General features: G+C 47.4%; 2 protein-coding genes across 10 annotated transcripts in view; one reads left to right on the forward strand and one right to left on the reverse strand.

Moving 5' to 3' along the window:
- The window catches only part of hdac5 (histone deacetylase 5), a 40,687-nt gene extending 30,916 nt beyond the window's left edge, over positions 1-9,771 (forward strand). For 5 of the 7 annotated variants that reach the window (XR_013451410.1, XR_013451409.1, XR_013451411.1 and 2 more), the window contains 15 exons: positions 216-327; positions 754-887; positions 1,263-1,383; positions 1,528-1,577; positions 1,663-1,770; positions 1,860-1,915; positions 2,034-2,121; positions 2,760-2,879; positions 3,814-3,911; positions 4,011-4,129; positions 4,270-4,403; positions 5,133-5,214; positions 5,296-5,476; positions 6,044-6,434; positions 6,466-9,771. Coding sequence is in view for 2 of the 7 variants with exons in the window: in XM_040190285.2 (XP_040046219.2) it covers positions 216-327; positions 754-887; positions 1,263-1,383; positions 1,528-1,577; positions 1,663-1,770; positions 1,860-1,915; positions 2,034-2,121; positions 2,760-2,879; positions 3,814-3,911; positions 4,011-4,129; positions 4,270-4,403; positions 5,133-5,214; positions 5,296-5,476; positions 6,044-6,083 (1,443 nt within the window). In the remaining 5 variants the exon portion in view is untranslated. Of the gene's footprint in view, positions 1-215; positions 328-753; positions 888-1,262; positions 1,384-1,527; positions 1,578-1,662; positions 1,771-1,859; positions 1,916-2,033; positions 2,122-2,759; positions 2,880-3,813; positions 3,912-4,010; positions 4,130-4,269; positions 4,404-5,132; positions 5,215-5,295; positions 5,477-6,043 lie in introns of all 7 variants that reach the window. The other 2 variants (XM_040190285.2, XM_040190286.2) reach the window with 1 other exon arrangement.
- Positions 9,772-10,175: 404 nt separating this feature from the next.
- Positions 10,176-13,870, reverse strand: pex12 (peroxisomal biogenesis factor 12). 3 transcript variants are annotated; one of them, XM_040190289.2, is made up of 4 exons: positions 13,559-13,870; positions 12,685-12,812; positions 11,632-12,155; positions 10,176-11,027 (listed from the first exon to the last, which is right to left on the reverse strand). In XM_040190289.2, exons 2-4 carry the CDS (start codon positions 12,805-12,807, stop codon positions 10,628-10,630), a joined length of 1,047 nt encoding a protein of 348 aa, XP_040046223.2. In that variant the 5' UTR covers positions 12,808-12,812; positions 13,559-13,870; the 3' UTR covers positions 10,176-10,627. The 3 variants fall into 3 exon arrangements, with proteins under 3 accessions (XP_040046223.2, XP_040046224.2, XP_040046226.2); XM_040190290.2 differs by having other exon boundaries at positions 12,685-12,809; positions 13,559-13,805; XM_040190292.2 differs by having other exon boundaries at positions 13,563-13,785.
- Between the last annotated feature and the right edge of the window lie 1,676 nt (positions 13,871-15,546).

Consider the following 15,546-nt stretch of genomic DNA (forward strand, 5'->3'; position numbering starts at 1 on the left):
GGAGCACAGCAACACTCCCTATATATAGAAGCTACTTTGTGTGTGTGTGTGTGTGTGTGTGTGTGTGTGTGTTCTCGTCGTCATGAAAAGAGTTGTAGCTGCAATGATCGATTCATTTTCTGTCAAATCAACATGTCAATCCGTTTTAGTTTGTGGTAGTTTTAGTGTGCGTGTGTGTGCGACATCCCAACTTTCTCTCGTCCCCGTCCCATCAGGCCTTGCAGCAGCTGGGCGTGTTCCAGTCCCTGTTGCCTCACAGACCTCTGGGGAGAGCGCAGTCGTCCCCCGCCGCCCCGGTCAACCCCATCAAGCACCTCTTCACCACCGGTCAGTGTGTCTGTCCGTACGTCTCTTAGCATGAGTCATGCTGCGTATGGGTTCTAAGCGTGAGGGTTTAACCCGGCCGAGGGAACGGAACACTATTCATCTCTGTGTGTTTCAAGGTTCTACGTGTATCAGATAAACATCGCAGGTTAAAAATGAGCCGCTAACTTGCATAGCAATAAAGTCAATAGAGGCCTGTGTGTTTGTTGTAAATAGTGGGTTGAGATAAGGCATTGTGGTGGATGAAGTGCCTGCATCTCTCACACATGTTGCACATCTGGCTGCTGACATCTGGTGGTGCTTGTTTGTCACTACAAACGATGTCTCCTTTACTGTTGATCTCTGTACTTCTCTTGTTTTACCCAGCATTCCTCTGGTCTCGTGGAGTATTGTTGTGTAGCTTCTATTTCCTCCTCTCTGCCCCTCCAGGACTTGTGTATGACAGTCTGATGCTGAAGCATCAGTGTGTGTGCGGCAACGCTCACATCCACCCAGAGCATGCTGGGAGAGTGCAAAGCATCTGGTCCCGACTGCAGGAGACGGGTCTGTTGGGGCGCTGCGAGGTACGCACAAACACACACAACCAGGACCTTTGTGCTCACAGCAGAGCTGCGAGGTCATAGTTGGTTGCAGGCTATCCCAGCATGCACCACAATAGGCTTCTTACATTCGGAAGGGGATTTTAAAGCTTTCCTGGTTGAAAGCATAGCTGATGTTCTCTTATCTTCCTCGTCATTCCATCACACCAACACGTCCTCGCTGGCGCTAAACATCATATTGCATCACATGTTAGTTTTCCTTCTTCTTTGAGTGATGTAGCAAAATAAGTTTTTGTTTTTTTGTCTTATGGGAAAATAAAAATGTGCAGATTTCTAACTCGGTTTCTCTCTTTCTGTGTGTGTGTGTGTGTGTGTGTGTGTGTGCGCGCGTTTGAGCAGAGGATTCGGGGGCGAAAAGCTTCTCTGGATGAGATCCAGTCGGTCCATTCAGAGTTCCACACTCTGCTGTATGGAACCAGTCCGCTGAATCGACACAAACTGGACCACAAGAAGCTGCTGGGTACCTGTATCCGCCTAATTCATCACTTGTTTGAGCCTCGTGTTCCTTTGACCGCCGGACCGCTTGAGTCTGTTCGCATCACTCTCGTTTGTTTGTTTTAGAGATGCTTGTTTTCTTAATGGGGTTCTGCTGTGGTCCTTCCAGGTCCAATCAGCCAGAAGATGTACGCCGTTCTCCCCTGTGGAGGAATCGGGGTGAGTGTCTCTCTCTCTCTCTCTCTCTCTGGTGCGGCCGTGTATCGTGTATCGGGCCCCGCTGTGACCTCCGCTCTCCCTCCAGGTGGACAGCGACACCGTGTGGAACGAGATGCACTCGTCGGCGGCGGTGCGCATGGCGGTCGGCTCGGTGATCGAGCTGGCCTTCAGGGTGGCGGCGGGGGAGCTGAAGGTAAGAGGTCACGAGCGCACCCCCCCCCCCCCACCCCGTGACACGGCGCCTGACCCGCCCCTCTCGCTCTGTGTCTGCTTTCACTCTAGAACGGCTTCGCTGTGGTGCGTCCGCCGGGCCACCACGCCGAGGAGTCCACCGCCATGTCAGTACCGGGTCCCTGGCACACCGCTCAATGTCTCCACGTGTCAGGGTGGAGACGACTAACGGCTGCCTCCTCTGTGTGTGTGTGTGTGTGTGTGTGTGTGTGTGTCTGCCAACAGGGGCTTTTGTTTCTTTAATTCAGTAGCCATCACTGCCAAGCTGCTGCAGCAGAAGCTGGGTGTGGGCAAGATCCTCATCGTGGACTGGGTGAGATACACGGACACGTTTGAGCACAAACACACACCCCAACACACACAAACTCCTACACACACGGTCTGTCGGCTTTTGTAGTATTTTCCATTTTTAATTCACTCATTCGTTTGACATAAAAAGCGATCACTATTCATATACAATTGTATTTTTAAATTGTTGAATGGATTAATATTATAGAGGGACCCCTGTGGTGTCAGATCTCAGGGCTGTTTCACCAAGAGAGAGCAATCACACGTAGGTGTGAAGACACATGTCCTGCAGCTGTTTATCACCTCTTTGGATGGGGAACCAAAGCGCTGAAATCCTTCCATCCTGCCTCTAAAGCGGCAATGAAAATTATTATTATTATTATTATTGTAGGATTGTTTTGAAGGGATTAGATCTGATCAAGCAGTGGCAGATCCGCAACTCCTGTTTTCTGCTAGGTAAAACCAAAAAGAGTGTCAATGGAGTCATGTGAGTTTGAAGTTGGATGAAACGGCTTCAGTTCCCCCTCAGAGACGAGATAAAGAAGTGAACATATGAGCAGGCAAGGAGAATAAACCCTGGAGAAGGTGTTGAGCCGACGCTCCGTGTGTATTCCAGCAGCACGTTGACCTTCTCTCTCGCATCACTCTGACCCGTCACTGCAGGACATTCACCATGGCAACGGCACCCAGCAGGCCTTCTACAGTGACGCCAGCGTTCTCTACATCTCCCTCCATCGCTACGACGACGGAAACTTCTTTCCTGGCAGCGGAGCGCCAGAGGAGGTACACACACACACACACACACACACACACACACACACACAAAGCAGAGGTTAGAATTGAGAAACAGTCATCAGCCCCATGTTCTGAAAACGACTAATAACTCCTTGTCCACCCACTGGAGACTCTCTGAGCTTTAGCTAAATGGTGAATCTGGAATAATTCCACTCTTACTTGGAATAAAAAGTTCCCATGAGGCCAAAAGTGTATTATTTTCATAACACTTCAGCAGTGTTGACAACACCGGCAGTGTGTTCAAAAGCACTGTGTGTGCGCGTGTACCTGCAGTACACAGTGTAATCCTTGAGGCCTAATGAATGCATTTCCTTCCTCCTTAAACGTTGCTTATCTAACCCTAACCCCCCCCTTAAATGGCCTCGTGGGTTCATTTCTCCTGTCATGACCATGAAAAGAAAGTGTTAATATTGATCATTCACCAAATGGTGGCAAAAGCCGTCAAATTTCCATCTACCAGCTCAAGAAAAAATCCAAACCGGCCCAATCTGGCAACAGCGCCTACACCTCCATCTCTCGTTGATGCCGTATGCTGGAGCCACTAACGGCCCTGATTGAATACTTCATTTGGATAAAATCTCTCGCGCTTGTGTAATGCAGCAATAAGCTCTAGAGAAAGACAAGCAGGGTGGAGCCCCCGATTGGCTCCCCAGTCCACCACCCATCAACCATTTAACAGAGATGGATGTGAGATCATCAGAAAAGAGAATAAAGTAGTTAATAAAGCAGTTAATTTGCTCTTTTTAAATATGTAATAATAGGTCATTGAGCTTGGTATATTACCCAACCACCACGTCGTAGTATCTATTTAAAATGGATCCAAATGGATCAAATGTCCATGGTATTCATTTCCTCTCCCAATGTCGGCGATGCTTTGCATTGTTTCCCTCTTTGATGTCCTCGTGGATCGTGCTCCCTGCAGGTGGGATCGGGGGCTGGGGTTGGTTTCAATGTGAACGTAGCGTGGACCGGGGGAGTGGAGCCGCCTATGGGGGATGTGGAGTACCTCACTGCCTTCAGGTACGCATCTTTACCACGTTTGGTGCCTTGGTTAAAATTGTGAAAAGTTTAAGACACAAGCTGTAAAGTGTGTGTGTGTGTGTGTGTGTGTGTGTGTAGAAGCGTAGTGATGCCCATTGCCCAGCAGTTCAGTCCAGATGTGGTCCTGGTGTCCGCGGGCTTCGACGCCGTGGAGGGTCATCAGTCTCCATTGGGAGGCTACAACGTCTCCGCCAAGTGTGAGTGCTACACCGGTTACCGCGGCGACGCCGGCATCTCGGGCGGCATGACTCCCAAATACTTATTTTCATCAGTGTTTCTGAACTACGTCCTCTGTGTGTGTGTGTGTGTGTGTGTGTGTGTGTGTGTGTTTCGGCAGGTTTCGGGCAGCTAACGCAGCTTCTGATGGGTCTGGCGGGCGGCCGCGTCATCATGGCGCTGGAGGGAGGTCACGACCTCACGGCCATCTGCGACGCATCGGAGGCCTGCGTCGCGGCGCTGCTGGGAGAGCCGGTGAGAGCAACTGGCCGAATAATCCTGGTTTAATGTCCTTGAATAAGCTTTGACGCGGTGGATTACTCCCAGTTGCTACAACGGTGTGAATGTTGAAGGAACAATTCAACGTTTTGGCAAATTTGTGTGTGTTTTTGTTTATGTTGGGTACTTGGTTAGCATAGCTTAGCATAAAGACGGCAAAAGGGTAAAGTGTACTCAGTGTTTACTCCTCACACCCCCGGCCGAGCTGAATCAGCACAGCGCTTCCCTTTTTTAGAGATGGCATGTGGTTCGATATACATCTATTAATCCAATTATTGGATATCTAATAATCCAAATATGAATTAGTTCATCACAAATTCTACTAACCCATTGCATTAGCATTTCATTTTACTTTATTTTATTACTTGTGCACTGTTGTCTTGTCTGTCTACTGTCGCGCACTAACCACCAAGACAAATTCCTTGTATGTTTAGCATATTTTGGCAAATAAATGTTTCCTGATTCCTGAAAAATCACAAATCTTTTTAAAATAGTTTTTCACACTTTGTAGCAATCAAATGAGATACAGTGTAAATAGCTTATATAACATATTTTTTTCACTTTGCACAGATCCAGGCAATTTTTGTACCCCACTTTTGCGTCCTTGACAACACACCCGCTCACCTGACTCTGGGATAGCGCCGTGTCACTTCACTGTCTCCAACAGGTTGATCTTTCCGTTAACTGCCGTTCTCCTTCTCTCAGTGTGACTCAGGGTTTCAGTGGCCTCAGGAGAAGCCGTGTCCAAAAGCGTGGGCCTCACTGGAGAGAGTCATAGAGATCCAGGGTAAGAAACACGCACACAGACACACACACACGGGGATGAGAAGCCAGGCCTTCATCCCACGTTCTCTCTTCTGCCCTACAGATAAACACTGGTCGTGTCTCCAGAGTTTGTCCCAGACGAGTGGCCACTCGCTATCTGATGACCCCGTGGGGGCCCGGGGCCAATCGGAAAAGGACGAGGCCGAGACGGTCAGTGCCATGGCCTCACTCAGCGTCGACGTTGAGCGGCCGGGCTCTGATCCAGACAACGCGGAAACCAGCAGGTTAGCAGTGCAGTGCACACGGACCCACTACTGTGTGTAGCGCGTTGTTCAGTGTTGACTTGGGAGGCGTCATGAGCGCTTTGGTTTTATATCTAATTTGATTAAGTTAATTTAATAAATCAATATACAATTTCTTTATTTGAAATTTACAAAATGAACTGCTACTGTGTTCGGGGGATTCTGTTAAGTATCTTAATGTTTAGTGTTTGCATGAATAAAAGCACCCAAATAAAATCACCCAATACACTACTTTTGAATAAAAGTGAGATTAAATGTTGCGATTCAGTGTAATTAACTGCACTGTAATTAACTGCACTGTAATTAACTATACATATATATGTATATATAGGGCTTTTAATAGATTAAGAAATTAACTAATTAATCCCACATTTTGATTAAAATAATGTGTTACATTAATCTCAGCCACATTAATCGCATAGATTAATGCGTTTATGTTGACAGCCATATTATATAATTATACATTATAATTATTTACACATGTGTTTGTTGAAGGAACATACAATACTCGTTTTGTCAGGTTTTGACATTGTTTCATTTACCTCTCAGGTGCACAGAGGAGCCAATGGAAGAAGAGCCTGTATTGTAAAAAACGTTTCACTTCCTTCTGGCACGTCCTCTTCCTTCTCTTCTTCCTCCGCAGAGTGTGCGTTGGTACACACACACACACACACACACACACACACACACACACACACACACACACACACACACACACACACACACAGAGCAGAGTTGTGCCGTTGTGGAGGACTCCCAAGGAGGACATTACGGATTTCAAAAGGCGCTGTGGAAACCACAGACACGTCTTCGCCATCAGCCCGCGGTAGGAGCAAACGACTTGTTGGCGTCTCCACGGTAACCACGGGAGGGCAGCGTCGGCGAGGGGACACGTCTTGTAACCTGCATACTTTTACCACCTGCACACGGCACCACAGAGGTTTTTTCCTTCCTCTTGGGTCCCCACAGAGGTTTTTTCCTTCCTCTTGGGTCCCCGCTCCTCGGTGTCCGCAGCAAAGAGTCAAACCGAGTGGGCGACCTCTTGTCCGTCTGCCGGGGGATCGAACCGGGCGCCGTCGGGTCAGAGGAGGAGTTCACTGTTTGTAAAATGAGCAGAGGAGGAACTAGGTGCCTTTTTTAAGATTAAATCATCCCATCAAAAACACAAAGCCTCAGCAAAGCAAGCAGCCAATCAGGACTGAAGAAACCGACGCACATGCTCACACAGCGGCCCGTTCACTCAGTTCTCTTCTTGTTTCTTCATCTGGATGCCTTAATTTGTCCTTATCTCACTATTCAGCAACCTCGCGAGGGAGAATCATTAATATACATATATATATATATATATATATATACTGAAAACAATTGTATGTTCCTTCAAATCTGACAATATTCCGCCAGGTATTCCCGATTTTGATTTATTTTGGGAAGAAAAGCATCTGAAGCCATCATCACACACTGGGGGTCCCCAGTGGGCGTCTGTTGAATATTAACGTCTTTCACCGTGGATATTGACACGACTCTGACCCGTTTAACAGTATTCACTGGTTGAGAAATGTAAACCGCCACTCCGTCTCCGTCACTTGGTCTGAGCCCCGCCCCCTTTTGCGCGAGAACGTGGGATTGTGGCACGTTTTCAAACCGCACAACGTCCAGCACGTCCCCCTTTTTGTTGTTGAATTTAATATTTTCTCTTTGGTGTAAATACTTTCTCCTGTCCTGTTGCCTATGGTTACGTCACAGCAGACGCAGTGTGTCACTTTTCTATAACTGTACATACATATATATATATATATAAAAAAAAAACCACAAAATACTTTCTCTTTTTCTATAAAAAAAGAACTAAATATATATACACACACACACACACACACACACGTGTGTATTATGTTCTATCCGATCAAATTGGATTCATGAATATATTCTATTTGGAGATTTGATGTTTTAAAGGTCTGGTTGTTGACAGGATATAAGCACATTGTTTGATTGTTTATATACGGTGAGGACGACTGGATTCTTTAGCTGTTGGAGGTCAAACGCAGAGCTCCAGTTCCTCTGCCAGGAACCAACCAGCAGCGCAGACGCAGTAAGGACAGAAAGGGGGATGTAGAGGTCAGAGGTCGTATCGAGGAGTAGTTTGGTCCAGCGATGATGTAACTACGGCCAACGCGCCGCAGTTCCCATTTCCACGGAGTCATTGCGAGCATGAGGCACTAACCTTTTGTCTATTTTTTGCTTCTGTGCAGCCCTGAAAACGTCTTAAATAGGATTTTAAATGAACAAAAACACATTTGTAGTTGCTGCAGGTCTTAATTTTCTCAGCTGATGCCGAGTTCTGTCCTCCAAAGAATTCACTACTCGTGAGGCGTAACACATTCACAACCTCCTTGACCTCCAACAACGCGGGACACCCTTTGCCTTTTGGGTTCCCCCGTTACTCCGGTACGTGACAGTAACTGAAGAACTGGCACCGATACTCTAGATACTAGAGGTTTGTCTGTGCTGCGAATGAAGACTGCCTTGGCGGACAGAATTGCAGAGTGAAAGGCTTTTTCCACGTAAATGGTGAAGAACTTTCTTGGTTATTTTCAAGGACCATCCTGTTAGTTTGTATTTTTAATATTCTTGCTGTAACTATATTTTTAACCCAACTCAAATTCATCATGATTACGCTGCACCAACCCAATTAACAAACGTGTATTTATTTCAATTCTAATAATGATGGCTTTAGAAACATCTGTTCTGGCCACAAATGCCTGGAAGAACCAGCGTGGTTAAATATCCAGGACTGTTTGTTTTCCGCTTCTTTTTCTCAGAACTCCCAAAAGCTTTAAACTACCGCACTCGCTCGCTGGAGAAAACCCGAACGGAGCCTCCGAACCGAGTGACGCCGAGATGGAAAAGCAGCAGGTTCCTCTCCTCAGAGCGGCATGTAGCAGCAGGCACCCGCCTCCTCATCCTGCCGTCCTGAAAAAGGAACCTGCCGCTTTTCCAGCGCGGCGCTACTGACCATTCCATTACCTACATGGACTCCATTTCCCACAACCCTCAGCTGGTGAGCCAGTGTTGTAGCCGACACCGCAAATCTTCTGGGTCCCATCTGGTCAAGGTTATATAACACTAATGTGTCAGCAACAACTGGGGAGAACTTTCTCCTAGAGGCTCCCTTCCGGCTTTTGTGGTGGAGCGTGAGCATCAATCAATCAATTCATTGAGCCGTGTTTCCTGGCAGTTCTCTTTCAAAGTACCAAAGGCCATTTTGTTCGTTACACCAGTAGTAAAAAAGCGGCGCCTCAAGTTGGATGGAGGGACAATTGTGCAATTAACAGCCCAACGTTTAAGATAAAATATTTCAAAGTATGAGCACCAGCATCTGGTGGCCATTGGAGGAACTGCAGCATATGTTTTGAACGTGAGGTAATTCACAACTTGGGTCGAGAACCAGTGAATAGAAGTTTGAGATAGAAAGAAACACAAGCAGGCACCAACGGACCCCAAAAACGGCTGGAGGCCTCAGCCAAGTGTTCCTGTGCAGCCCGAGTCGTTCCTCGACCCGAGGAGAAGCAACGTGGGCGACCTGCAAGCAGTTCAAGCAAAAAGCACTCGGAGACGGAACTTCACGAAGCTTTAAGAGGCTGTTTGAGATCAGCTCGATTCGGAGTTTCTGTCCCTTCGCCGTCCTGAGGCTGCACGGGTCTACTGTCGCTACCGGACACACACACACACACACAGCTTCACTGTATAATTCTCGATACGTTTGATACGTGTGTTTCTGGACTCTTGGACGGGGACGGAAGAGGTTCCGTTGGGTGCGACTGATGCCTCTTTCCCTCCTTTGAGGGAGACGTCCTCTTGTCCGACCGAGAAGGAGCCCCCCCGCGGCGTTGAGACGGAACGGATCACGAGCACATTCCTGACTGTTTTCTGTCCACATTGTTTCCAGTTCTTACCGACTCACATGTACATACAGCGCATATACGTGTAAACATGTGCAATACACGCTATTTGAGCAATCTATTACTGTGATTATTATTGATGATACTTGTCCCCTCCCCCGTCTCATGTCGCTCAAATGTGTCGCAAGAGCATGAACACGGGAGGAAGGTGACTCCTGTGGCTGCTCACTCAGACATTTTAATGAAGCCCTTTTTATTTCTTTTATTACTCACTGTAATGTTGTGACGTTGATCCTGATGATCTGTTTCTTTGTGTTTGTTTTTTTTAAGTGGGCCTGTTAAACTTGTCTGGAAACTGAATAAAGCAACTCACTGACTGTGCTGCGGCTGCGATGTTCCTCTGGCCAGCTGTTTCCCAGAGTTCTGCCATGTGTGATGAACTCGCTGACTGACACATGTCACAAGGTCTTCATCTTCTCGTCCAGCTTGCAGGACACAGAGAAGGAATTCTCTAGTTTGTGACATACGGTCCGGCACCAACAACCACCCATGTTCAAAGTCACTTAAATCCCCCCTTTCCCCCCATTCTGTTGCTCCCTTAGAACTTCAGCAAGTTGTCTTGACCACCTAAACAAATTGAGTTGCTCTCATGTGATTGGCTGATTAGCAATTTGTGTTTAAAGCGATGGTTTTCCTAACAAAGTGGCCAGTGAGTGTATATACAAACACACACGAGCTGCTACAGCAGTGGGTGGTGTGAAAATATGGAAAGATGAGGAAACCAATCAAGTGGAAATAAAAGATGTAATCTCCAGTTTGCAGCTGGTTCTCAAAAAGGTACAAGATTTGGTCAAAGACATTTCCCATGAGGTTTCTCACGTTCTTTGGACCGACAGATGAATTGAGAAAAAAGCCAGTAAAATAAAGATAATCACTATTTTAACCCAAAATTATTTTATTTTTGACAAAATTTGTCAAATTGGAGCATCGTAATCACCATTAATAAAAAGGGTCCCTCCAATGGTAAGTTAACCAGAGACACAATTACGTATAAATCACCTGGTACCACTGACGTATTCATTCACCAGTATGTACACAGCAAGCATCATTTATACAAAAAATGTGCTTATTTAAAAAAAAAAAAAAGGAGAACCGTACTTCAACAGACACTCGCTGATTCTCGAGTCCCTTTTAAAAACAATTCCAGTCCCTCAGCGTCCGGCACAGTGTGCGCGCGCTAACCCTCCGGTGCGTAGATCTTGACGAGGTGCTGCGGCTCCGTGGGGTAACCGGTGACGGGGCAGCGGCGGTTGGCCTTCACGTATGCGTAGACGCAGCGGTAGCAGAAGACGAAGCCGGAGGTGGACAGCACCGTGGCGTTGGTGCGTGGCCCGCGGCACAACGGGCAGTCCGCGCCGCCGGCGGGCCCATCGTCCTTCCCGCAGTCCCGCCGCAGGTGGAGAGGGGGCGGGGGGGCGGGCAGGGAGGTCAGGTTCTTCACGGTGTCCCGGTTCTCCGAGGAGTACCACCACTCCAGGAACTGCAGGAAGAAGACGCCCAGCGAGAGGGAGCTGGAGAGGGACACTGCCGCTCCCCGAGCCGCCCCCGCCGCCAGCCACCACGCTCTCTGCGCCGCGCTGCAAACAGCAGAACAATGCATTGTGGGGAATGAGAGAGCTTGGTCTGAAAATGAAATACACATCTTCCTAACTTAAACTTCTCTTGATTCCTTCTGTGAGCTCCGTTGAGTCGGAGCGATGCATTCTGGGAACCCGGTTCTAAAGTTAACCCCAGGGTTCATATTCATTTAGACCAATGGATTTCCATGACTTCAAACTAAATTTCCATCACCAAAAATGGTTAAATCTTCCTGTATACACGGAAAAGTGAGAAGATATTTAAACAATGAGAATTCCAAAGCATACTGTGTTCTCCCTACAATTTGTAATGTTACTATGCTATTATATTGTTATTATGTTATCAGTGCCATAAAATGGTCTGAAAATTGCAATAATATCGCAATAAATGTTGGTGCAATAATCGCACAACAAAAATCGATATCGTGACATCCCTAACAATGCCCCTCCGTAGCTGCAGCTTCTATTGCCGAAGCATAAGGCAGCGGGTTCTGCTCCGCTTGTGGCCATGTTTCAAAGAGCTTCAGGTTCTGCTGTCGGACATCAGCACACAAAGCCCAACATCGAGTTATGCGATAGAAACCAACAGAAGGCGGCCACGTACCTCCCCTCGGCTGGGCGGCCCGTTCTGCTGCTCTTCAGCTCCATGTCTCGGACGTCTCGAGCGTTCAGTCGTGCCAGTCGGACCCCGGCCAGCCACAGCAAAGGATTGTGGGTGCCGGCGCCCCCGAAGACGAAGAGCAGCTGCTGGCAGAAGGCCCAGGCCTGCCAGGCGGAGCTGACGTAGGGGTACGCCACCACGGCAGCGCGGTACAGCCTCTGGCTGCGGGTCTGAGCCAGCCGGATGGAGAAGTCCTCCTCGTCCCGCTGCCGCGCCAGCGTCGCCTCCAGCTTGGCCCGCAGGTAAGGCGCCAGGCACAGGAGGAGCAGAGAACGCCAGTGGGTCGTCCCGCCAACGGGGAGCCCCCGCCGCCTCGACACTCTCTTCAGGCCGTAGAAGTTCTCGGAGAAGGAAGCGCCGCAGTGGGACAGGAAGTGGTTCTGGAGGAGGAGGTCGAGCAGCAGGTAGAGTTCGTCGAAGCGTCGCCACATGAGGCCGAAGCGGGATGGGTTGGACTCGGCCAGAACCTGAGAGGGGTCAGCAACGCTATTTGTTATTTAAAATCTACATTTTAAATTAAAAATAATCCAAAATGTATTTTAAAAATATATGTTTTTAAATGACAATATAATTCCCTTCAGGTTATCAAACTTCATTTTAATTTGATAACCTTTTCTTAATTTTATAAAAAGGATAGTGAGATCAAGAATCAAGGCGACTCCATTGAACAGCAGCTGATGGACTACAGATGTCGAGAGCAAAGCTATGACAAGGCGTGACCTTTAGGTTTTGAACTGGGAATAATAAATGAATTAAGAATAACTGTTCATTGTGTTGTGGTACCTGAAGTGACTTTACACTAATTCTAAGTAATTAGAAGGCTGGGAAGGTCCCACAATGAATTGCAATAAATACTTCTTTCCCTGTGATCTCACGTTGCTAAAAATCCTGATTCTCCCATTTACCAGAATCGTGCGGCTACCACACAAATAAATCCAGATGCTATATCCAAAAAAAATAAGCAAAATAACAAATAAATGAGAAGACAAAGCTTGCCTTGACGGCGTGCCTCAGTGCCGGTCGGACCGCCTCCATCAGAGACTCCTGGGCCAGCACCTCGAAGATGGACGGCTGCTCGGGGGCGGCAGTGGAGGTGAGGTGGGCTCCGGCCTCGGCCATGGCTGCTGCACAACAACAAGTGGACGGGTGGAAAACGACGTACTGATGTTATATTCAAGTCGCAGAGCAAAGGATTGCTTTGTGTGACAGGTCAAATCTTAAGAGTCTGCTGTAATTAGGGTTAGTTTTAATAATTTAATTTAAAAGGGTTTTCATTGCAGACTTTCCCTTTCAGATGGCACTACTTCCATTCTGATGAGCTCTGATAGAGTACTTCACTCAGGGAAATAGACGATAAGATATCCTGGTCAGAAATTACACATTGAGTAGGAACCATAAAAACATTTGCTGGTTAATAATGTTATGGTAGCAAATATAAATTTAGCTCGGGGAAGCACGTAAACCACATTAGAGTTGATTAGAACCAGTTCACTGATGCAATGGGAAACGTCGTCCCAGATAAAAGTGGAATATTAAGTAAAAAATAGTGCAAAGTCACACCTTTCTGGTTTAGCTCGCTAACTGTTTCCTACACTTTTCTTTGAAAATGTTTTACAAACTACAATATATTATTGTATATACATAACACTATGGAGCCAAATCCAGCTCAAACGTTTTGATCATTTAAATGTAAAACAAATGTAAACTTTTATTAAGGAAAGGACACACACACACACACACACACACACACACACACACACACACACACACACACACACACACACACACACACACACACACAGTAACGTTAAAGCATAACAACACACGCAGACTATCGAGCCGTGCGTTGAAGAGTCAGCGGTGAACGAACCTGCCTGTGCTAACGCTAGCTGGAAGCTAGCACAGCGTCGCTGCTGTTTCCGGCTTCGTCCCAATGACACACGTCGCTCGGATCATTGAGTTAGCTAAAGGCACCGGGCAGAGACAGGTGCCATGTTTCTATGTTCCTTCTCCTATCGAACCGCCTCGGTGCACTAGCTGCACGGTGCGCTAGCGCCCCAACAACACGCACCGCTTCCTCTTCCGCCTTCTTCTTCTGTTGTCTTTATTCCGGCAGTAACTTCAGCAGCAGCCCGCCCTCTAGCGGAGTAAATTAATAAAATCTGGTTGGGTATTTAATAAACTGTTTGTATTTAGGATGTTCGTGATTGAGATTACTTTTATTAGTCCCCAAGGACAATAAGGAGTCCGGGTTGGTCCGCTCCACACGCCGTATCTGGTTGGCGAGTGTCCGCTCTGCCTGCTGCGCGTTGCCCGCCGGCGGCATGTTGACGCACACTAGGATGAATAAAGCGAACTCACGGAGGGAATAAAAAGGTTTAGTTTACGATAAGACTCCAGATCAGGAGAACAGCGTTGACGAATAGAGGGTAAATAAAATCGGTCCAAGTACAGAACCTTGTGGGACTCCGTGACCAACATTGGTGGTCTTTGCGTATAGAGTTTAAACCTGACTGAAGTTCTCGGATCTCATTCCAATCATCAGGACTATCTGGACCAGAGTTCCTGTCTGGTTCTGGTCCTCCACAGTCCTCTCCAACACAGTCAGCCTCCATCTGTTCAGTCTGTCGCTTGCGAAGCTGAGAGGACTGAGCGTCCTCTTCTTCATCTTCACTCTTCACAGGTGTGAATGAGACAGTCATGTCAGCCTCCTCCAGCCTTTGAAGCTGCTCCTCTTTAATGTGGAGGCGCTCTGGATCCTCCTGATGTTCTTTAAGCACAAACAGCTGCTGGAGGTCTGTGGATAATAAATTACAAACACAATGGACTTAATTAACAAAAATATGAATTACCATCCACTTAACTAGTTCATCCTTTCATGATGTTACCAGACACAGATTACGGTAAAGACGTTTATCTCAATGACGTTAATACATATTTTGAAAGTTTGACTCCTGGAACTTGGGAAATTTTGTGTAACGATCGTGGATCTGAAAAATAAATATGATGGAAAATATTGTGTAAACAATTAATTTTATGAAAATGTAAAAAATAGAACGTCGGTGCACAGCCATTTTCAGATCTCTCCAGAGATGTTCAATCGGGTTTAAGTCAGGGCTCTGGCTGGGCCACTCAAGGACATTCACAGAGTTGTCCCGAAGCCACTGCTTTGTTATCTTGGCTGTGTGCTTCGGGTCGTTGTCCTGTTGAAAGATGAACCGTCACCCCAGTCTGAGGTCCAGAGCGTTGGAGCATGTTTTCATCGAGGATGTCTCCGTACATTGCTGCATTCATCTTTCCCTCAATCCTGGCGAGTCTCCCAGTTCCTCCCGCTGAAAAACATCCCCACAGCATGATGCTGCCACCACCATGCTTCACTGTAGAGATGGTATTGGCCAGGTGATGAGCAGTGCCTGGTTTCCTCCAGACATGACACTTGGCATTTAGGCCAAAGGGTTCTATCTTTGTTTCATCAGACTAGAGAATTTTGTTTCTCATGGTCTGAGAGTCCTTCAGGCGGGTTGTCATGTGCTTTTTACTGAGGAGTGGCTTCCGTCTGGCCACTCTACCAAACAGGCCTGATTTGTGGAGTGCTGCAGAGATGGTTGTCCTTCTGGAAGGTTCTCCTCTCTTCATAGAACAACGGCGGAGCTCTGTCAGAGTGAGCATCGGGTTCCTGGTCACCTCCCTGACTAAGGCCCTTCTCCCCCGATCGCTCAGTCTGGCTGGGCGGCCAACTCTAGGAAGAGTCCTGGTGGTTCCAAACTTCTTCCATTTCCGGATGATGGAGGCCACTGTGCTCATTGGGACTTTCAATGCTGCAGAAATCTTTCTGTACCCTTCGCCAGATCTGTGCCT

This window comes from Gasterosteus aculeatus, chromosome 11, assembly GCF_964276395.1.
Source record: "Gasterosteus aculeatus chromosome 11, fGasAcu3.hap1.1, whole genome shotgun sequence".
Classification (NCBI taxonomy): Eukaryota; Metazoa; Chordata; class Actinopteri; order Perciformes; family Gasterosteidae; genus Gasterosteus; species Gasterosteus aculeatus.

Coding starts and splice junctions, on each gene's coding strand:
- pex12 (XM_040190289.2), bottom strand. CDS start 12,807: ATGGCCGAGGCCGGAGCCCACCTCACCTCCACTGCCGCCCCCGAGCAG. Junction 12,156..12,684: donor CACTGAGGCACGCCGTCAAG/GCAAGCTTTGTC, acceptor GACCCCTCTCAG/GTTCTGGCCGAGTCCAACCC. Junction 11,028..11,631: donor GGCCGCCCAGCCGAGGGGAG/GTACGTGGCCGC, acceptor TGCTGTTTGCAG/CGCGGCGCAGAGAGCGTGGT.